The following is a 22,231-nucleotide window of genomic DNA, read 5'->3' on the forward strand; positions in this document are numbered from 1 at the left end:
AAGCAGATTCCACAGAGCTTGATGCTTGTAAGGGTAAATATTGATTTAGCATCAAAATAAAATGAGTTTGTAACACATTTATTTCATTGCTTCATACAAAGACTGTCAATGTGAAAGAGCTATGTATGCTTCAATAAAATAGGATCCATAAGAATATAATACTGTAACTAGTAACTTTGCCATGTTGCTTGTATAAACGTTTACAGTAATGCTTTAAGACTTCATAACATTTTTATTCTCAGCATGTGGGATGTGATTTTCACTAAGCATACTCTGAGCCCTTAAAAACATACGTTTAGTCTTCTGATACAGAGCTCCTTAAGAATCCCACTGCATTTTTAGAAAGATCCCCCAAGCATTATTAACTTGCTGCAGTTAATTCCTCTTTAAATGTTTTTAGACTGCCAGAATTTTGCAGATTCTTATAAGGAGCACCATTACATTTTCTTCTGAAAATCTTCAGCTTAAAATCAGTGGTGGAATCCAGCTAGTTTCTCTCCATTGACAGAAGGCTTCCATCGGCGGAACAAGAATGGGCGCTGTCAGAAAGGGGTTGAGCACTATCTTTAGCAATTTTCCCCTCCTCCCTGCCACTGCAAAATGTGTTCCATAAAGTTGGGGGACCCTCTGGAGCAGATTTAGTGGGCATGAGGAAGGGGGGATCACTAAAAAATGTGCCCCACCCCATTCTGCTGGTGGCAGCCTTCTTTTGGCAGAGGGAAATCAATTAGATTTCATCTGATACTTCCTATTTATTCTGTACTTTTTCTCCAAGTCAGAGTGGTGGTTTAGTCTCATAACAACCCTATAGCTAAGGATTAGGTTGAGAAATAGTAATTTGTCCAAAGCCACCTAGTTTGCTTCAAAGCTTAATAGGAATTTGAATCTATATGCAAGTTGAACAACAGCCATTGGACCACATGTTTACTTTTGTAGAAGAATAATTCTTTTTGCAGAGGTTTGTTATTCTGTTTATTTATTTGATTTGTAGCATGCCTTTCTAACAAAAAATGGTTCTCAAAATAATATAACTAAATAATATAAATAATAAGCATAAATAAAGTATATAGCAAAAATGCATATAAAAATCCCAGGTCCATCAGTAAAATGCAGTTATAAAAGAACAAACAACAGAATATTTATTTATTTATTTGATTTGTTTCCTGCCTTTCTCCCAAAAAAGGGCACTCTAGACAGCACTCAAGTTATCCTATGACAATCTTCTATATTAGTTTCTATATACGATTATAGAATTTTCCTACTGCAAAAGGAGGTGAAGCCATTTCTTCTGTTCTGTTGGCAAGCAGGAGCTCAGTTGTCTGTTGATTGGACCAATGGTCAAGCCCAACTAAAAACTGAGTCAACTATTTAAATGTTGGTTCCTTATAGATGGAGCAATACAGCAAACAAAAATTACATCTATTTTCTAGTAGTTGGTAGTTATACTATTTGACATGAATTGTATATTGAATAGAGTGTTGTGTCTATTACACATAAGCAGGTACACCTTTGGGGCTGCAATTCTGTACTCACTTACTTGGGAGTAAGGCTCATTGAACTCACTGAAGCTTACTTCTGAGTAGACATGTATAGGCTTGCACTGTTAATCTTTCTTATGCACTTTCATAAACAATTGCTTTTGTGAAACACCTGGTGTGAATCCCTCCTTTCTGGTCTCAGATATTACAGTATGAATACTATCTGGTATTCTATTTCCTGCATGTATAATATGCAGCTCCCAGATTCAGGAGCTTTGGCAACCCTGGCATACACAAATGACTTGCATAGTATCTTTTTAAATTTAGAAACTGAAATAAAGGAATGTAATATAGGGGGCATTTTCTATTACTTTTCAGTGGACTGGATCCAAAGATTGTGCTCCTGAGCAGAGTGGTCTGTGCCACTGAGGACTTTAGTGAGAGGGGGAAATGCCCCAAATTAGGCAGAAGAACCTTGTCTGAGCCATTTGTAAATTTAAAAGAGAAGTTCTTTAAAACACCAAAAAATAGTCCAATGATGCTCAGTAGCTTCTGTGATCTACAAAATGTTGAGAGTCAGCTGGGGTGGTGGTGGAAGGAAACAGGAAGGGGGGTGGGAAAATTGACTTGATTGATCCCCTTATATAGTTTCTTGGAGGTTTAACTTCCATCCTTGCGCTATATGGGGATGTCTCAGGAGAGAGAAAAGAAAAACACACACTCTTCTCCCTTTCTTACTCTCCAGAAATGTCACCCCACCCCCACTATATAGCACTAAAAATCTTGGGTTGGTGCTGGGATTCAGACCCCAGCTGGAGCTCTTCAAAAGTACATTATGAGGCATAGGGCAATTTCTGGATGGTGAAAATGAAAGAAGGTATTCCTCTCTCCCCTCACCTCCTGAAAGCCGCTATCTTGTGAGCCCCAGACAATTCTATAAGGCAGGAGTCCTGAACCAGGCTAGGCCCCCACTTTTTGTTTTATCTAAAACATGTGTATTCCACTATAAAAGATAGCTGCCCATCCATAAAATGAAATCATAATAAAAACTTAGCCTAAAATTATCAAAACAACATAAGACAACAGCCAGATTCAAAATAAGCAGTAACAGTGCACAATATTCATTGTAAACCAATCTCAAAAGCTCTCTGGAACAGGATTGTTTTGATCTGTCTCCTGAAAGCAGGGAGGGTTCTGTAGCCTGCAGGCTACCTGTTGTTGTTTAGCACTTGAACTTTTAACTTTTGTTGTTAAGTCGTGTCCGACTCTTTGTGACCCCATGGACCATAGCACGCCAGGCCTTCCTGTCCTCCGCTCTCTCCCAGAGTGTGCTCAAGTTCATATTCATTGCATCGGTGATGCTATCTAGCCATCTCATCCTCTGCCATCCCCTTCTCCTTTTGCCTTCAATCCTTCCCAGCATCAGGGTCTTTTCCACTTACTTTTCTCTTCGCATTTGGTGGCCAAAATATTTGAGCTTCAGCTTCAGTATCTGTCCTTCCAATGAGCAGTCAGGGTTGATTTCCTTTAGGATTGAGAACTTTTAACTAGGAAGCTGTTTTTGCCATGTTGGTGCTTCTCTTTGAAAGCTGCGATTATCCAGCTAGGACTCTGAGTCTTCACACGAACAAAGAATAAATTCTATGTAAAAGCCCTATTGTGGAAGAGAACATGCTATAGGAAATGGACAATCCCTGATGGTGACTCACATTAGCTAATAAACTGCAGAGGTCTCACTGTAAAGTGACATTTCCAAACCCCCTTTTCAGGCCAATGTATATATTATATTCAATTTTAAAACTTGAAACACAAGTTGATAAGTATTTCACATTCCTCCAAATGCCTATTTAAATATTAAGAAATGTTATTTGGACAAAGTTCATAGGCATATGTGTCTGCTCTTGAATAAAGGTAACAAATGATCTGTTTTTCATCTCTTTTTTCCCTTGTCCTCCTGCTACATAAGAACATGCAGGATTGTTTTCTTTCTTATCCGCAGTCATTATTCCAGTTTCAAACACTGCTTTTCTTACAAGTTTGTTATAAACCAGAAGAGCAGGTAACAGGGATTGCTTCTGGTCTAGTGATGTCTTAGAATTGACCTGTACAGACTATCTGATCACATTTGCATAGTTCCATTGCAAGTTTTCTATAGCCTTCTAGTAAAGTTAATGAAAATCTCTGTAAAGTGGCTTGGGCTACAGAGAGAAGAATAGAAGTAACACAATTCTTGTGCAATTCACTGCCCAAAGAGGCCCACCTATCGACTTTGCTTTCCACCTTTAGAAAACTAGCAAATAGCTTTGTTCTGATGGGCATTGTATTTACTTTTCCAGAACTTAACTTCTGATGTGGCAACTATGTGTTTAGCATGAGAAATGTATTTGCATATACTAGTTGTGATGGCTATATGAAACCTCCAGGTTCAGAGGCAGCATGCCACTAAATACCTGTTCTAGAGGGCAACAATGGAAGAGGACCCAGCTTGTGGCCTTCCCAAAGGCATGTGGTTGGCCATTGTGGGAAATAATGCTGGGTTGGGTGGACCTTGAGTCTGAGCCAGCAGGGCTGCTCCTATATTCTTAGCTTGTCTTTGATTGGATTTTAGGGCTGTGTTGAATGTTTATATAATGTGAAGATAGTATTTTGATTTGTTTTATTGGTGACTACTTTATGGAAATTAAGCAGTATATAAACTTAAGACTTCTTTGTTTTCTTTTTTATAGGTTTGGCTGATGGTGAACACTGTACATTTCCACACTTGCCTGGTAAGACCTTTGTATACAATGCAGCAGAAGACAGATTGGAACTTTGTGTGGATGCTGCTGGGCATTTCCCTGTCGGTTCTGATGTTGAAGATTTGGTTAAGGAGGCACTAAGTCAAGTGCGAGCAGAGGCTTCTTCAAGAAGTAGGGAAGCAAGTCCTTCACATGGACTTCTAAAATTAGGTAGTGGTGGAGTAGTTAAAAAGAAGTCGGAGCAACTTCACAATATAACTGCATTTCAAGGAAAAGGTCATTCTTTAGGGACTGCAGCTGGTAGCCAACAGCTTCATCAAAGAGCCAAGGAAGCTCCACTTGCAAGAAAGCAAAGCACAAGCACAGACTTTAGTCCCAGCTCTGCTAAATCTGAGCCTTCTGTGTACACAGGCAATTCTGGAAACAGTGAGCTTATACGGATAGCTCCTGGAGTAGGAACAATGAGAGACAGCAGGCAGCTTGATCCTAATTTGATTGAAGCACAGCGAAAAAAATTGCAGGAAATGGTTTCTTCAATTCAGGCTTCAATGGACAGACACCTGCGGGATCAGAATACCGAGCAATTGGCAACAAACGATTTCTCTCAAAGGAAATTGGAGGCGGCAAGTTCATCCATTAAAACAAGGAGCCCTCAAACTGGTTTGTCTGAATCATTTACTTTATCAAGTGGCAGTGGACATCTGAATGCAGAAACAACTGATACTAACATGTCAAATGCAGTGGGAACAACATTCCCCACGAGATCAAAAGCGCAAAAAGGAAATTCAGTTGAAGAGCCTGAAGAGATGGATAGTCAAGATGCAGAAATCACTAATACAACTGAGCCAATGGATCATTCATGAATACTTAACAGCAGATAAAGATACAAGAGATTACTGTGCAAATGTAATGTTTGTTGGCTGGGCCACATAAATTTAGTCCTTGAATCTTGTATGTTTCAAAGATTATATCTTATTCATTGCATGATAGCAAGTGTGTGATAGACAATAGCTTTTAATATGCCATTCTGCTGCCCAGGTTAGCTCTCAGTTACCTGTAAATTAGTTATTAGGATATGCACTGAGATGAATATCTGCTGTAGAGGTGGGTTATTTTTGTGGGGTGGGGTGTAATTTGAATTCCATTAAGTCTTAATCTTCCAGACCATGTGAAATCATTAATTTTCTCAGATTAATATGTGAAGATAAAACCTGACAAATGTAGTGTGTTTTGCCAGATATTGGTCCACTCAGAATTACAGCATAAAGAGACATTCCCTTCTATCTGAACACTGGCATTCATTTAGATTTGTCAGGTTTCTCAAAATACCCAAGTATTTTTTATTGAGATCTCTTTAAAGTTGTAAACTTAAGGGAATGATAGGGGAAAGCGCTATATGGTATAAGATGAAGCTAAAGCAGGGTGATGTAGTCATGCATGGCAGTCTAAGCCAGCACAGCTTTTTCATTGCTCGATTGGCAAGTGGTTGCATGTTTAGTTTTGAGCTGGTAAGGTACCATGGTGTACTTTTACATTGCAAAGACAGTAGTAGGCAAGTATTTTAAGAAGCTACAGCAGACTAATAAATTGGTTTTGTAGGGGAAGGTTTTGATAAGTAGTTGTTGGTTATCTGTGCTGGCTATTAACTTTTTCTGAGCATGTTGGATTAATGGAATTTAACAGATGTTTCATCAGAGGTTTTTCAGTGGCATAGTACCACTGAAAAACCTCCTTTTAACTCCTTGGAAATGAGAAATATTTAGTATTTTACTTTCATGTGCCACTTTAATTAAACTATCATCCACTTAAACAGGATATTCATCAGATCTACAGTGCGCTTTTTAAGAAGCGGCCATTGTGTTTGCTCCATAAAGATAGAATGTTTATCTTGATACTGATGTTGCACTTTTGCCTTCTTGCATATTTCTATTTTATGTGCATTATTACTGCTTCATCTGATAAAAAATAAACTTGAAAGGGTGAAAGACTTACATTACAAAATAAATATAGAATAGAAAACTCAAGCACTTAGTTTCTGAAGCCAGTGCTTGTGCGCACATGAGTTTTACCTGATCCACAAATATTAAGTTTGTATTATAAATGTTTGTATTCCGAAACTATGCTCACACTTTCTGCAGTTATAATCACACAAGAAAGCTCAAAGCAATGCTATGATTAAACGTCCCAAGTAATGGAAGGTTTATTTTTTTATATGGGAAATTAACTGAAGGTACAACTGCCTCAGTTCAAGTATATTAATCCATTCAAACACCATTTTTGTTTCTCTCATACAGGTAATACATATTTTATCATCTGGTGCACTGCATATATATAAAGCATACAAATCACACTTTCATGAATAAATGATTTTAAATACATAATTTTGCTATTTTTGTTGTTTAATTTGGTCAAGAAATAAAACGTGATTTAAATATGAAGTTTAAACCTTGATCCATGCCACATGGAGAGCAAGATGCTTGATGCTAAATATAGAAAGCCACTGTAACTTCTAGCGAACACACAACCAAGTTTGTGGCCATGACCTGAAGAAACCATTTATGCATTCATAAGGGATTATGCTGGGGTGGGAGGGCTTTCTGACACAGCAATAGTCTATGTCTAAGTTTCAAATGTAACTTGTAATATGGCTGGTGTGATGAAAGCAGTTGTGCTTTCTCTGACCAAGGGTGTATTGGCACTGGATATCTAAATTCTTTTGAAAACTGGGTTAACAGCTGTAGCTTCCATTAAATATCCCTTGAAATTACAGCACTGTTGGTGTGAGGAGAATTCTTTATTGGTGTTTTATAGCAACTGGCTTGAATTTTTAGTGTTAATATACAGCCTGATGGCAGCATTTTGTAATGCAAAAATACTATGGTGATTCTGTGCAGTATAGGAAAAAGGATATTGTCAACATCATTTACTCAAAATTCACATATAAATGAGCAAGGAAAAAGAGATATTGTCAACATCATTTACTCAGAATTCATGTATAAATAAGCTGGAGAAGTATGAATAACTTTATAATTTAATCTGATTGTCTTGACTAACAGTTAAATACACTTTTTCTCTCCCTTGTAGAAACTCCCTTGAATGGTGTTATGAGCCTTCTTTCCTATCCACAAAATAACAGTACCAGTTACTCACTTTTGTATCCTATCCTCTGCATGATTTAACACATGCAAAGGAGAGCATACAAAAATGAATGATTTTCACAATGCTCAGTTTGTAAAATGAAAATGTTCAAGGCTTAGGAGATATATGAAAATGTGGCTGTAAGCGTTTGGGAAAAAGTTAAATGTAAATTCTTAATATTACAGTTGTGCTCTCAATATGTAGCCTGATCCCCATCAAAGTTAATGGGACTGAAATACACAAATAAATGCTGATGTCCCATTGACCTTAATGGCACCTGCTTGCAACTAACTTGCTGAATTTCATTTAATTAGTTAAGCTCATGCAATTGGCTGCAAGATTGCTACTTTAATAGTCGAAGGTCAGTTATAAAGTGAATCGATGGAAAATGTTGACTCTGATTAGGAGAATATTAAGGATGTTTGGAGTGAGTTTCCTTCAGAAGTTGCAATGTTTTGTCTGTATTACTCGCCAGTCGTGTGTGTGTGCATGTGCTGGAAGACCGTGGTTTATCAAATCAAAGACTATTTCTTCCAGGTTAAACACACTTGATCTTGAACCACAAAACAGTTTCATGTATATATAGTAATATGAATGGGAAATAGGACTTCAGTAGTAGCAGCAGCATTTGATACACTAGTTTGTGAAGGAGAGAATAGGCCCTGTATAATCAGAGAAGAAAACAAATAATTAAAAATGAAGTGCATTTTAGAAATTGCTGGAATTAAAGCATACTGTTGGCTTTCCATTTAGATCTAAAAGTATTTTATGGTATATGATGTACCCTGATTACATTACTGCTCAATTTTTTTTCTCTGGAAGACACTTCAACTTTGCTGCAGTTTTAAAAACTAACCTACTGTAGTTGTTCAACAATTGCAAAATTGTGTGGTCATTTAATTTAACTTTTGAAAGTTTGTTGCTTACTAAAGAAAGTAACGAAATTTCTGATTTTTTTAAAAGAGTATAGGATGATCCTTTACATGGATATTGTGCTTCTCTTGTAGCTTTAAAGATTCTACACAGTTGAAATGACCTGTTATAGGGGATAGTATTTAGGATTTTCTGTGTTATGGTCCAGACAGGGTTTCTATTCTCTGCTTTACTAAAGACCACAGGAGAACGTTGCCGTGACTGTATACTAATGATGCTATAGAAAGGGTATATTTACCAAAAACCAAAATGGCTGTTTTTTTCTTCTGAAGAGATAAATTTGGATATAACAGTCTAGTGGGGGGCTTTGATGACTTCACTGCATGTACATTCAGCCCAGCTGGGTTTTGTGTAACTCCAGTATGTGTGAATCATCCCACAGCCTCACTGATTCTAGTGGAATTTCATTACGTGTATGCTTAGGATCTTAGTTTAAACTACCTTTTCTTTGGATCATTTTGACTTGCTGGATGTTAGAATTTGGCAGCCTCAGTACAGGAATAGATGCTATACTCCAGCAAAAGATTTTGTTCAATATTTTCTTCTGCATATCCCATAGTACCTTAAATTTTAAGGTGCTATACTTAAAATTCCTGAAGACACCATTTCTGCTTTGCCCCTATGATTATAATAAAATTAAAAGGTGATTGATATTTTTAGATGTTATTTTAATGAGGATTATTGCCTGGAAGAGAAATAGTGCACTTTTGGAAGTAATTGATTTAAAAAATGTATAAATAAGTATTAGGACTGTATATATTTAGGAAACCTTTTAAACAGCAAGTGCTTTACATATTGAATTAAATTAGAATAGCAATGATACCATGTTCACAATGCTGGCCGTTCAGCACATTTGGATTTTATTTGTGATTGCTGTACTAATTTGTTTTTTATCTGTAATGTAACAATAGTGTATTATAACAGTGTACACTTTACTGTACAGTATTTGGAATTTTCTTTGATTGCAATATTAAAAATATAAGCTAAACAACTTTTTTCTAGTTTCTGTGCCAAATCTACCACTACTATAACAATGGATGTAGCAGCCCACCTCCTTCCATGCCTTTTGTCTGGGCTAGCGAGGCAGGGCGATAGTGCAACAAAAGCCTTGTTGGAAGCACTGAGAAAATCAGACAGACAGAATCACTGCTCAGTGCCTTCTAACTGGTAGCACTAGGAGCCCTCCATCTGGAAGCACCCCAGGGTTTGCACTTGAACAAGACCTTAAAGTTACTCCACTTCCTTCCTACCCATGGATGTGACTCAACCCGTCCAATACCGTTATCAAGTTAGAAGGGTAGTATCTCAGAGTTCGGGCTATTCTGAGTGAATTTTAGATGTTTTATTGGAAATTTTAAGGTAAAATGTTGATTCAGCCAATGAGTTTTAATGAATATATCCTAGGTTTGAGAGTCTGAAGGGTGAATATGGGAGGTTCGGATGGTGGGAATGACTTTTCAGAGGATTAGATTGCATTAAGAAGCGGGAGGGTGCCTGTGGATTTGCTTGTTCTAAATATTATGCCTGTATCCTGTTCTTCCTTTTGAGAGTTCAGAGAAATGTGTCTGGGGGACTTGCAGACTGTCTCCATCCAATACTTGGCAAGTCCCAAATCGGCTTATCTTCAGATATACATAGTACTATATTGGCTGTCCTCAGGAGATTTTCTGCTTTGAATGGGGGAGGAATGGCTAGTTCTTGAGCTATGGGGGTGTTCTTAACTATGAAAAGCTGATTGATGGAAGTTAGAGATTGGTGTTGTATTGTGCTTTTGTTTGTTTTCAGGACAAACATTTAATACACATTTTATAATATTCTTGAATTTGTGTTTGGATTTGCTTTTTTATTAATTACCTGTCCTGAGCCCAGCAGGATACCAATAATGGATATCACAGGCTGGTTCATCCACTCATTTAATGGGGGGCTTTTATTTGGAGGAAGATGCTTTAATTAAGAGTCATTAATCTTTACTTAGTCTATATAATCATACATTAAACTTTTTCCATTAAGTTTAATCAAGTGGTAATATGGAACATACTAGATATTTTTCAAAACATGGAATGCAATCTCTGGGGCAATATATTTTTTTCTGGCCTGCGTTTAGCCAGCAGTAGTAAGATGCTAACAGCCTGTACGTAAATCAGTGGAGTACCTGAATTTAAGATTTAGGCCTGATTCATGGGACTGAGTTGGGACTGCTTGATTTTGTGAATTGAATTAGGCTATAGTGCCTTAGTTGCTGCTCCATAAGCATCATCCTGTGTCTTGCAAGCATAGCCAGAGAGGCATGTAGAATGCTACGCAAGGGGGCCAGAATGGCCCTTGCCCACTGTCCAGAGTGGTGCAATGGCCCATTACAGAACAATGTCTTAAACTCAGAACAATGATCAGTAAGGTCCCATGGCAAGCGACTCTAACGAGAAAAGGAGTCCAAGATGGGTGGGAGCATTTAAAAAAGGAAATTCTCAAGGCACAATTACAAACAATTCCAACAAGAAGAAAAGCTGGAAGTCAACATAAGAAGCCAATGTGGCTTCACAAAAAGCTTAGAGATGACCTGAAAACAAAAAAGCACACATACAGGAAACGGAAAGAAGGCCAAGCAACAAAGGAAGAATACAGACAGCACAGAATTGTAGGGATGGCATCAGGAAGGCTAAAACTGAGAACGAGCTGAGGTTAGCGAGGGATGCTAAAAGCAACAAATAGGCTTTCTTCAGCTACATGCATAGTAAAAGACAGGAAAGAAATGGTTGTCAGTTATTAAATAAGGATGGCAAAATGACAACAGATGACAAAGAAAAGGCAGAGGTGCTCAATTCCTACTTTGGCTCAGTCTTCTCCCGAAAGAGGGTTTATGACCCCCCTGGCAAAGGCGAAGTATGGGCTGAAGGGGCAGGATTGCAGCTTGAGATCGATAAGTATATGGTCAATGAACACCTAGTTACTTTGAATGAGTTCAGATCTCCAGGGCCAGATGAACTGCATCCTAGAGTAATAAAGGAACTGGCAGAAGAACTCTCAGAACCTCTGTCTATTCTCTTTGAGAAATCATGGAGGACGGGTGAAGTGCCAGATGACTGGAGGAGGGCTAATGTGGTCCCTATCTTCAAAAAGGGTAAAAAGGAGGAACCTGGGAATGACAGACAAGTCAGTCTGACATCAATCCCTGGGAAAATTCTGGAGCAGATGATAAAGCAATCCATCTGTAAGCACCTTGAAAACAATGCAGTGATTACTCGAAGCAACATGGATTTGTCAAGAACAAATCCTGCCAGACGAATCTGAACTCATTTTTTGATCAGGTAACCTCCCTTGTGGACTGTGAGAATGCTGTGGACATCATATACCTCAACTTCAGCAAAGCTTTCGACAAAGCGCCCCATGATATCCTGATGAGCAAACTAGCTCAAAGTGGGCTAGATGAAACAATGATCCGGTGGATCCACAGTTGGCTACAGAATCGGACTCAAAGAGTGCTTATCAATGGGACCTTCTCAAACTGGGGAGAGGTAACGAGTGGGGTACCGCAGGGCTCAGTCCTGGGCCTAGTGCTCTTCAACATTTTTTATGAATGACTTGGAGGAGGAGGTGCAGGGAATGCTGATCAAATTTGCAGATGACACAAAATTGGGCAGGATAGCTAATATTTTGGAAGAAAGAAAACAAAATTCAAAGTGATCTTGATAGACTGGAGTGCTGGGCAGAAAACAACAGAATGACATTTAATAGGGATAAATGCCAAGTTCTGCACCTAGGCAAAAGAAACCAAATGCATAGTTACAAGTTGGGGGATACGTGGCTCAGCAACACTACAAGTGAGAAGGATCTTGTAATTGTTGTAGATCACAAGCTGAATATGAGTCAACAATGTGATGTGGCTGCAAAAAAGGCAAATGCCATTTTGGGCTGCATTAAAAGAAGCATAGCTTCCAAATCCCGGGAAGTACTAGTTCCCCTCTACTCAGCACTGGTTAGGCCGCCTCACCTGGAGTACTACGTCCAGTTCTGGGCACCACACTTTAAGAAGGATGTAGACAAACTGGAGAGGGATCAGAGGAGGGCAACAAAGATGATCAGGGGACTGGAAACAAAGCCCTATGAAGAGAGACTGAAAGAACTGGGCATGTTTAGCCTTGAGAAGAGAAGACTGAGGGGAGATATGATGGCGCTCTTCAAGAACTTGAAAGGTTGTCACAGAGAGGAAGGCCAGGATCTCTTCTTGATCATCCCAGAGTGCAGGACACGGAATCATGGGCTCAAGTGACAGGAAGCCAGATTCCGGCTGAACATCAGGAAAATCTTCCTGCCTGTTAGAGCAATACGACAATGGAACCAATTCCCTAGGGAGGTGGTGGGCTCTCCCACACTGGAGGCGTTCAAGACGAGGCTGGACAGCCATCTGTCAGGGATGCTCTGACTTGGATTCCTGCACTGAGCAGGGGGTCGGACTCGATGGCCTTGTAGGCCCCTTCCAACCCTACTATTCTATGTTTCTATGATTCTGTCTAGGAGGCAACTGCAGGGCTAGGTCTTATTGCCAGAATATCAGGAGTGATATCCCCTTATACAGGTGCTAGAATCGGTATATCTGATCCTTTGAGCTACAGACTTGGTGCTGTTGTTCAGGGGCTAGGCTGTAAGAGGCTAAAATTATTGTATGGATCAAACACCTCCTTTGAAATTTGCAATGTGCTAATGAGTGGTAGTTTGCTTGAGTTAGCTGTATTCACCATACCTAACAGAGTTGAATACAGTGCTCCTACATGGACACAAATTGGTAACCAATTCCATTTGCAAGGATCAGGTCTTTCCATACATTAGCAATTTAAATAACATCTTGTTATCTTCACGCCCCTCAGCTGACCATATTGGAAACTCCATTGCATTTATGGAACATGTAACTCATGTATCTGCATGAAATGTTCAAAAAAGAAATGGCCATAATTCATCAGTAGTAGTAAAGGAGGAGGATTCACATCAAACTCTAAACCACGCCCCATTTGCGAAGGTGACAGTTGCGCCGCCCCCCCCATGAGACGGGAAGTCCTGCCCTAGCCAGAAGCCCCACGTATGCGATCAGCTGACCCAGCCATATGACCTTCAGGGTCACCTGATGGTCATGTGACCCCTCTACGAACTCGCCATGACATTGTGGACCCATAGGAATTGGTTTTAGAACCCTAGGGGGCACAGGAGCAGAGATGGCCCGTGGTGCCATTTCCAGGCCGCGCTCGGATTGGCCCTGTGGGGTCATGTGACTTCTCTACAAACTCGTCACGCCACCGTCGACCAATAGGAATTGGTTTTAGAGCCCTAGCAGGTACAGGCGGGGAGATGGCCCATGGGGCCTTTTCCAAGCTGCGCCCGGATTGGTCCTGCGGGGTCATGTGACCCCTCTACGAACTTGCCAAGCCACCACGGCCCAATAGGAAGAGGTCTTAGAGCCTAGCCCTGTAAAGTCACGCCCCACAACCCCATTGACCAATGGGGACAGCCTTGCCCCCAGAAAAACAGCCTTCTATCATGCTCAGACATGTCTTCCGCACAGAGAGCATGGCGCAGCCAAGCACCCCTCCAGGGCCATCTGCTATTCCTCCACCAGCTGCAGAACGTGACCCCCGAAAATGGTATATTAGTACCAGTTCTGATGACTCTGCTTTTCCACCACGTAAACGTCTACGCGAGGAGGCGGCCGAGGTTTCCCAAATGTGGCAGAACATGTTGGAGGCCATTTCACTAGAGAACCTTGTAGCACAGGTAAGATTTCAATGTTTCTATCTATGTGTATGGATGGATGGTTGGAGGGGGATATTTTGTGGTGGTTTCCGAAGTTTGCAAAAGGGTTACAGGCAGGATACAGCTTCATAATAGATGGTTCCATTTTCCAGGATCCCTGTGTGAATAATGTTGATGCAGAAGGCCTTGGAAAAACTGTTGAAATTAAAGCAGAGGGGCCATCGCCGGTGGCATTATGGAAGATGGCCTCAATAGGAAACTTTCAAATACAGGTACGTGTGATTATTTGTAGCATCGATATTAAAGACATGCTGTGTGTGTTTAGGAGACACCAAAAGTATTTTCTTAATTTCTTTTTAGGGTTGTGCTGATCTGTCAACGGATCAGCCAGGCCATGTCATCCTGAAAAGTATTCTAGGCCTGGAAGCTGATGAAACAAGCTTCAGTTCACCCAGAAAGCGCCGCAGAGCAATGCAATGCATTGCATTATCAGAACCACTGTTTTGGGAATTCTGAAGCACTGCTTAATTGAATATCTACATGATACATGTATTGGATGTATAATCCAAGCACCAGGACAATCCTCACATGAATGCTTATCTTGGCCAAAGAGTGTAATCTCTAGAAAGCTGAGAATTGTATGTGGGAAAATATGTTTTAAAAGTATATTGTATATTATTCCTCTAATCAGATACCGTCTACATTGTCTCGTGCTAACACAAGATTGTGTCGATAAAGTTTTAATTTTGGTGACTAAAATTGGGCGTTCACACAAGGCCCTTAAACTACAGGATAAAACCCTGAAAAATACTGATCATGTATTTTTTAAATAATGTAATGAAAGTGATTAGAAACAGGTCCTATAAATATTTTCTTACATCTATAAAGCAAAACTCTGAATAAAACGGCTCATTTGAAAACTGCTGCATTTTTTGTTTTGTCAGAATTGTTTTTGAAAGAATAATTAAACATAGAAATCACAAGGGCTGCAAGTAAAACCTTCAAGAGTCTTTAAAAAGTAAAACATTCCTTAAGCACCACTTAGATTTTCTAAAAAATACCCTAGCTAGCCTCCCCCCTGCCCAAAAAAACTATGATCCCCTGTAAAGTGACTTTTGAGATGAAGAAGATGCAGATCAAGCAAAGGAGTGCACAGAATATCAGGATCCAACCATAACGTTCCCCTCTGTTGTTAGAAAGTTTTATGTTATTTCTGCAGAGCACTTGTGTCTTATGTTTAAAACCTACTATAAGCTTACCTGCAATTGACCCATCACCCTAGACACATTTAAAAATGCTGCTAGGTTTCCCAAAAACTATGCTCACCCCTGTAAATGACTTTGTAGCATTAATTCTTATTTTTGAGATGGGTCCTGAAACCCCATTACATGTTTTGGGTAGGGTGCTGCTAAATTTTAGGACTCGGCTTCTTATCACTAGCTTCCAATACAGGGCAGAGGGCTGGTTCCGAAAGGCTCATGCCACATGTCTCCAGATGGGGGGGTAGATTACATGGGTCCTGAAACTGCATTACGTGTTTTTTGAGTAGGGCGTTTCTAAATTTCAGTGTTAGGAAAACAACCAGTGTTCTAATCTAATCTTTACACATTTATATATAGGGGAAAACTATTCCCTCCTTTTCTTTTTAAATTATTATTATTATTATTTTATTTTTGTCAGAATCGTTTTTGAAAGGATCATTAAACATAGAGAACACAAGGGCTGCAAGTAAAACCTTCAAGAGTCTTTAAAAAAATAAAAATAAAAAATAAAACATTCCTTAAGTGCCACTTAGATTTTGTAAAAATCCTACATGGCCTGCCCTTTAGAAGAGGGGTGGGGGTGGGCAATGGTCTAGTCCTCTCACATTTGCTGTTAGCAGCTTGGTAAAAAAAAGAAAAAAAAAGAAAGCATTAATGTAAACATCTGATATTGCAGAGGAAAAAGAATCTCAACAACTGTCTTAAAAATGATGGATACATAGGTATCCATTTTTTAAAAATAAACATGATGGGGTGGTAGGGGACACCCCGACTTTGTGCATTTATATGTAGGGAAAACTATTCCCTTCATCATTATTGTTATTATTATTATTATTGTCAGAATCGTTTTTGAAAGAATCAACTTCTATCACTAGTTTCCATTACAGGGTAGAGGGGGTGGGCCCCGAAATGTCTCATGCCGCATGTCTCCAGATGGGGGGGGGGGTAGATTACAGGGGACCTGAAACCCCATTACGTGTTTTTGAGTAGGATGGTACTAACTTTTAGTGATAACTGGGAGGCCAACCTTAGGGGCGGGGGGATCCTTAACTTTATCCAATCACAGTACCAGAATTCACACAATAGGACTAGTGCTGATAAAAAGAGCCCGCACTTCTCTGTGTCTTTGCACCCCCCAAACCTGAAGGGAAGGACCTGGAAGCCTACCTTACATGTGAGTATACCTTAACTCTTTTTCCTTCTGCCAGCTAATGTAGATGGGTGCAGATAAACTAAAATAAAATGCAATACAGTTTATGCTTCTTTTCCCAATTTACCCCTGCAGAAAAACTAAAACACCCTTCAGTATTCTAAAAGAGGCGCAGTATGCCTGCAGGCAAGTTCATTTCGTCTGTCTGTCTGTCTGTCTATCCATCCATCCATCCATCCATCCATAATCATCCATCCCTTTCTGGGGTTGTTATATTGTAAAAAAAAAGAAAAAAAGGCTCTTTCTCTAAAACATGTCTATCTTTTTTCCCCCCTTCTTATCCATAGAACAGTCCCCAAAAGCAGTCTTGATGCCACAGGTCTATCAAGAAGGCATGTGTTTTCTAGTTAATTTGTATGTTTTAAGGGGTTTTGTGGGGTGGGGGTGGGAACCACCTGCTGCTATCCACCTGCTGCTATTGGTAAAAATGAATCTGCATGACCAGGTAGCACCAGTAGGTGGCGATGCAGGATCACAAATAGGTTAACCATTTTTTAGGGGTGCACGAAACCCACTTACCTGGTCTCGCAGCTTTTCGTGGTGGGGGGGAGGCGCTTCGCTGCTCTCCCCCCAAAGTTCAGGCCGGGGGGGGAGGCTTCCCGCCTCGCCCGGCTGAAATTCAGGCCGGGGGGGAGGCGCCTCGCCTCGCCTGGCCGCGAAATTAAAAGTTAAAAAAAAAAACAAACCGCCCCCATGATAGGCTACGTGACGATTAACGTAGCCTATCACGGCTAGATCTGCAAAGTCAGCCGTGATAGGCTACGTAAATCGTCACGTAGCCTATCACGGGTGACTTAAAAAAAAAAAAAAAAGCGCGTACGGATAATGGCGGCCCCCATAGGGAGCCGCCATTCGCGTTCCTTATTTGGTCGCTGTAGTCTACGTAATCTTTACGTAGACTACAGCGACCAAATAAGGAACGGGAATGGCGGCTCCCTATGGGAGCCGCCATTATCCGTACACGCTTTTTTTTTTTTTAAGTCACCCGTGATAGGCTACGTGACGATTTACGTATCCTATCACGGCTGACTTTGCAAATCTAGCCGTGATAGGCTACGTTAATCGTCACGTAGCCTATCACGGGGGCGGGTGTTCTTTTTTAGTTTTATTGGAATGGTGGCGGCGGCAGCCGGTCGAAAGATCGGCTGCCGCCCCCGCCCCTGACGAAGACCCGACCTGACGAAGAACCGCCGCCGGGACCCACCGCCAGGAGGGACATTTGGGAAAGGTAAGTCCCGTCCCGGGGGGGGTGCGGGGTGCGGGGGGGGGGTGCGGAGAATTTCTCCCCGAAACTTGTTCGGGGGGCCGAACACATTGGCGCTCGGCCCCCCGAAGTTTCGGGGAGAAATTCTCCGCCAACCCTACCATTTTTTTAAAATTTATTTTTAATTATTATTGTTTGTACTTTCAATATTTATATTTTCATTCAGAGCTGTTGCTGCAATCTCTATGCAGAACAACAGCCATTTTAGGGAAAAATAGTGCATGCAAGCAGCTCTGATTTTTGTCTTCACATTGCAGGAATGTGTAGGAATCCAAGCGTTTCTATCTTCAAACGTCCTTACAAATCCTTTTTCCTGCAATAAATAGAAAATAGTAGCTTTATCATGCCCTAATTTTTATGGCAGGTAAAGCATTACGGGGGGGGGGTCTTGTTTTTAATACAAGAGCAGTATAGCTTCTTTATCATCTTAGAACCCACACCCGACCGTGATATTCCTCCCCCCCAATAAATATTAAAAGAACACACATCTGTAGCAAGGGATATGGATCTTAGTGTGGTGGGGTGTTTCAAACTTACCCATCCATCATGATCCATGATCCAATTTGCTTTGGTGTTTATGATATAGGCAGTGATAAAATTAGCAAGTTCTTCTATATTCTGTCTTGTTAGAGCCCCACTGTGCATCTGTAGCTTCTGTACAATTATACCTCCAAACAGAAAAATGGTTAAAATCCACCCCCAGTTGATTTTTCCATCAGCAAACTCAGACTGCATCACCACAGTAAAAGTGTTGAACACATCAACCAGGCTATGAATTTGGAGATCAAGGATGAGGGGGCTTAACTGCTGTTCAATATCGTATTGAATTGTAGAAAGTGTTTTTTGCAAAATTAAGAACGTTTTGCATTTTGCTAATTTATGGGGTATTTGTCCACAAGCTGTGCTTAAATAAGCATGAACTAGCATAGCCGTTTCCCCCTCCATTCTTCTCAAGGGGTCTGCTAGAAATAGTCAAAAGGCTCTCACAGCATACGTAGTGCGGGGGGGGGGGAGCAAAAGCTTGAGGCAAGACTCTACATGCCTTTGAGTGATCAAACTAGCGGATATTGTCGGATGAACTGCAGATCCAGCGCCTGCTTAAATAGACATAGAGAATTGGCCTTAGAGGGTAAAGTAAAATGTGTCTTTAGAGGCTATTGTGAACACTGTCAGACTTTCCAGAAAGGTGATCATGACTTTGAGCATTGTCCAGGAAGGCAGTGCACTGTCTGTTGTGGGTTTATCATATATGATGATAAGCATGAGTGCTATATGGGGCATCTTAAGAAGCCTAAAGTGTCTGTGAAATATGTGCTTTATGACTTTGAAGCGCACCAGTCTTCAGGATTTCATGTTCCTAATTTCTGTTTTGCAAAAGCGTTTGCGAGTGAAACTGTAAAACGCTTTAAGGATAAACCAGGTAAGGGCAAGAAGAAGAGAAAGCAGCGTGTGAAAGCGCATGGGGATGTAAGCCCGTGGGCCATGCCTGGCAAAACGTGGGAGTTTAAAGGTGATTCCTGTCTTTCTGAATTTACCAAGACCTTCACAGACAGTGCACAGTTCAAAGGGTGCACTTTTATAGCCCATAACTCAAAGGGGTATGATGGTTACTTTATTCTCAGCCAGCTGGTAAAAGAGAAACTGACTGTAGATCTTATTACTCAAGGGGAAAAATTGCTGTATATCACCGTGAAGGGGCTAGATATAAAATTTATCGATTCACTCTGTCATCTACCCATGGCCCTCTCAAAGCTACCAAAAGCCTTGGGTTTTACCGGCACCAAGGGCTACTTCCCACATTATTTTAACAAACCTGAGAATTGGGACTACATGGGCCCGCTGCCTAAAGCAGAGGACTATGGTGCCCAATACATGATGCCTGGAGAGAGAGAGGCTTTTTTAGTATGATAACAAGTCAAAAACTTTTGAAATGCAGAAGCAGTTGATGTTTTACTGCAGGCAAGATGTTAATATTTTGGAGCAGGCATGCACCAAGTACCGACACGAAATCATGGAACTGACACAGACAGTGAGAGCGTTTTGGAATGGTAAGAAGTATGTGAAGAAAAGGTTAGCAATAGATCCATTCCAATACCCCAGTCTGGCTAGTACATCTTTTGCAATGTATAGGTTTAAGTTTCTGACGGAGTACACCATTGCCATACCCCCACCAGATAATTATCACCGGCAGTGTAAACGGTTTTCTAACCCTGCAATTCGATGGTTGAGCTACATAGAGCATAAAGAAAACATTCAGATTCAGCATGCCTTAAAGGGTGGGGAATTCAAAGCTGGCCTACTACCGGAAGTACAAGCTTGGTTTCGAAGAGGCAGAGGAACTAGAGATCAAATCGCCAACTTTCGCTGGATCATGGAGAAAGCAAGAGCATTCCAGAAAAACGTCTATTTCTGCTTCATTGACTACGCTAAAGCCTTTGATTGTGTGGATCACAACAAACTGTGGCAAATTCTTAAAGTGATGGGAGTACCAGACCACCTTACCTGTCTCCTGAGAAACCTGTACGAGGGTCAAGAAGCAACAGTAAGAACCAGACATGGAACAACCAAGTGGTTCAAAATTGGGAAAGGAGTACGACAAGGCTGCATATTGTCACCCTGCTTATTTAACTTATATGCAGAGTACATCATGAGAAATGCCGGGTTGGATGAATCAGAGGTCGGAATTAAGATTGCTGGGAGAATTATCAACAACCTCCGATATGCAGACGATACCACCCTAATGGCAGAAAGTGAAGAGGATCTAAAGAGCCTCTTGTTGAGGGTGAAAGAGGAGAGTGCAAAAGCTGGTTTGAAACTCAACATTAAAAAAACGAAGATCATGGCACCTGGCCCCATCACTTCCTGGCATATAGAAGGGGAAGAAATGGAAGCAGTGACAGATTTTACTTTCTTGGGCTCCAAGATCACCGCAGACGGTGACTGTAGCCATGAAATTAAAAGACGCTTGCTCCTTGGGCGGAAAGCTATGGCAAACCTAGACAGCATAGTAAGAAGCAGAGACATCACCTTGCCGACAAAGGTCTGTCTAATCAAAGCTATGGTTTTCCCAGTAGTAATGTATGGCTGTGAGAGCTGGACTATAAGGAAGGCTGAGCGCCGAAGAATTGATGCTTTCGAACTGTGGTGCTGGAGAAGACTCTTACAAGTCCCCTGGACTGCAAGGAGGTCAAATCAGTCCATCCTAAAGGAAATCAACCCTGAGTGCTCATTGGAAGGACAGATACCGAAGATGAAATATTTTGGCCACCTAATGCGAAGAGAAAACTCTCTGGAAAAGACCCTGCTGCTGGGAAAGACTGAAGGCAAAAGGAGAAGGGGATGACAGAGGATGAGATGGCTAGATAGCATCACCGATGCAATGAATATGAACTTGAGCACACTCCAGGAGAGAGCGGAGGACAGGAAGGCCTGGCGTGCTATGGTCCATGGGGTCACGAAGAGTCGGACACGACTGAACGACTGAACAACAACAACAAATGCGGTCATAGATAATAAGAAGACAGCCTTTGAATTTCACGGCTGCTTTTGGCATGGGTGTTTAGTGTGTTATTCTCCGGAGGATAAGAACCCCCTGCAGGGTAAAACATATGAATTCCTGTACAACTCCACACACAAAAGGGCTGCTGAACTGAAACTGATGGGGTTTGAAGTCAGGACTATATGGGAACACGAGTGGAGGCATATGTTAAAAACAGATGAGGACCTCAAGAGTTTTCTTGCTGGTGCTCATTTTCCAGACCCTCTATAACCTAGAGATGCTCTCTTTGGGGGGCGTACTAATGTGGTCTGTCCGTATTATAAACCTGAAGATGGGGAATGGATTCATTACTATGATTTTACAAGCCTGTATCTCTATGTGAACAAGAATAAAGCATACCCTTGTGGTCACCCCAAAATAATTTATGAGAACTTTAAACTGGTCTCAGATTACTTCAGGATTGCAAAGGTTTAAAGTTTACCCACCCTGAGGTCTTTTCTTCCAGGTCCTCTCTACCAAGGTGGGCGGTAAGCTCATGTTTGCCCTGTGTGCAACTTTTGCAGCAGCGCATCAGCAGGAAACGTGTAAACATTCTGATGAGGAACGGGCTCTGCTAGGAATATGGTGCACTGTTGAGCTGAATGCAGCTGTAGAAAAGGGCTACAAGGTTGTGAAAATTTATGAAGACTGGCATTTTGAAGAGCGGACCACCCGTTTGTTTTCAGATTACATTGACATGCACCTTCGCCAAAAACAGGAGGCTTCAGGGTACCCACACTGGTGTGTCAGCGCAGAAGATAAACAGCGATATATTGCTGATTATCTCCAAAATGAAGGGGTGGCATTGCGCCCCAATGAGATTGCCGTGAACCCTGCAAAACGGCAAATTGCAAAATTATTTTTAAATTCTCTGTGGGGGAAATTTGGCCAGAGGACAAACCTGCCTAACACATAAGGGGTGAGAGACCTG

At 41.0% G+C, this 22,231-nt stretch overlaps 3 protein-coding genes and 1 long non-coding RNA gene across 7 annotated transcripts in view; 3 read left to right on the forward strand and 1 right to left on the reverse strand.

Annotated features, from left to right (window-relative positions):
* Nucleotides 1–9,230, forward strand: part of VCPIP1 (valosin containing protein interacting protein 1) — a 20,636-nt gene extending 11,406 nt beyond the window's left edge. The window contains exon 3 of the mRNA XM_084849394.1: nt 4,205–9,230. Coding sequence (XP_084705520.1) covers nt 4,205–5,079 — 875 coding nt within the window. The 3' untranslated portion in view covers nt 5,080–9,230. The remainder of the gene's footprint in view (nt 1–4,204) is intronic.
* On the reverse strand, nt 780–17,182 carry LOC146346895 (uncharacterized). Its single transcript, XR_014790105.1, has 2 exons — nt 17,018–17,182; nt 780–3,132 (listed from the first exon to the last, which is right to left on the reverse strand). It is a non-coding gene; the product is annotated as an uncharacterized LOC146346895 (long non-coding RNA).
* On the forward strand, nt 13,775–14,542 carry LOC146346896 (uncharacterized). The gene is made up of 3 exons (XM_084849400.1): nt 13,775–14,047; nt 14,179–14,298; nt 14,387–14,542. The coding sequence occupies exons 1-3, from the start codon at nt 13,775–13,777 to the stop codon at nt 14,540–14,542; spliced, it is 549 nt and encodes a 182-aa protein (XP_084705526.1).
* Nucleotides 16,190–22,231, forward strand: part of MYBL1 (MYB proto-oncogene like 1) — a 58,575-nt gene continuing 52,533 nt past the window's right edge. For 2 of the 4 annotated variants that reach the window (XM_084849395.1, XM_084849396.1), the window contains exon 1: nt 16,190–16,462. In XM_084849395.1, coding sequence (XP_084705521.1) covers nt 16,280–16,462 — 183 coding nt within the window. In that variant the 5' untranslated portion in view covers nt 16,190–16,279. The remainder of the gene's footprint in view (nt 16,463–22,231) is intronic. The other 2 variants (XM_084849398.1, XM_084849399.1) reach the window with 1 other exon arrangement.

This window comes from Heloderma suspectum, chromosome 4, assembly GCF_057233095.1.
Source record: "Heloderma suspectum isolate Gila_16-S chromosome 4, 16-S_ref, whole genome shotgun sequence".
Taxonomy (NCBI): domain Eukaryota; kingdom Metazoa; phylum Chordata; class Lepidosauria; order Squamata; family Helodermatidae; genus Heloderma; species Heloderma suspectum.

Excerpts from the sequence above, each read along its gene's own strand:
- LOC146346896 (XM_084849400.1), top strand. The coding sequence starts at position 13,775 with ATGGGGACAGCCTTGCCCCCAGAAAAACAGCCTTCTATCATGCTCAGA. Across the intron at positions 14,048-14,178 it reads TAGAGAACCTTGTAGCACAG|GATCCCTGTGTGAATAATGT; the intron begins GTAAGATTTCAA and ends TCCATTTTCCAG. Across the intron at positions 14,299-14,386 it reads TAGGAAACTTTCAAATACAG|GGTTGTGCTGATCTGTCAAC; the intron begins GTACGTGTGATT and ends ATTTCTTTTTAG.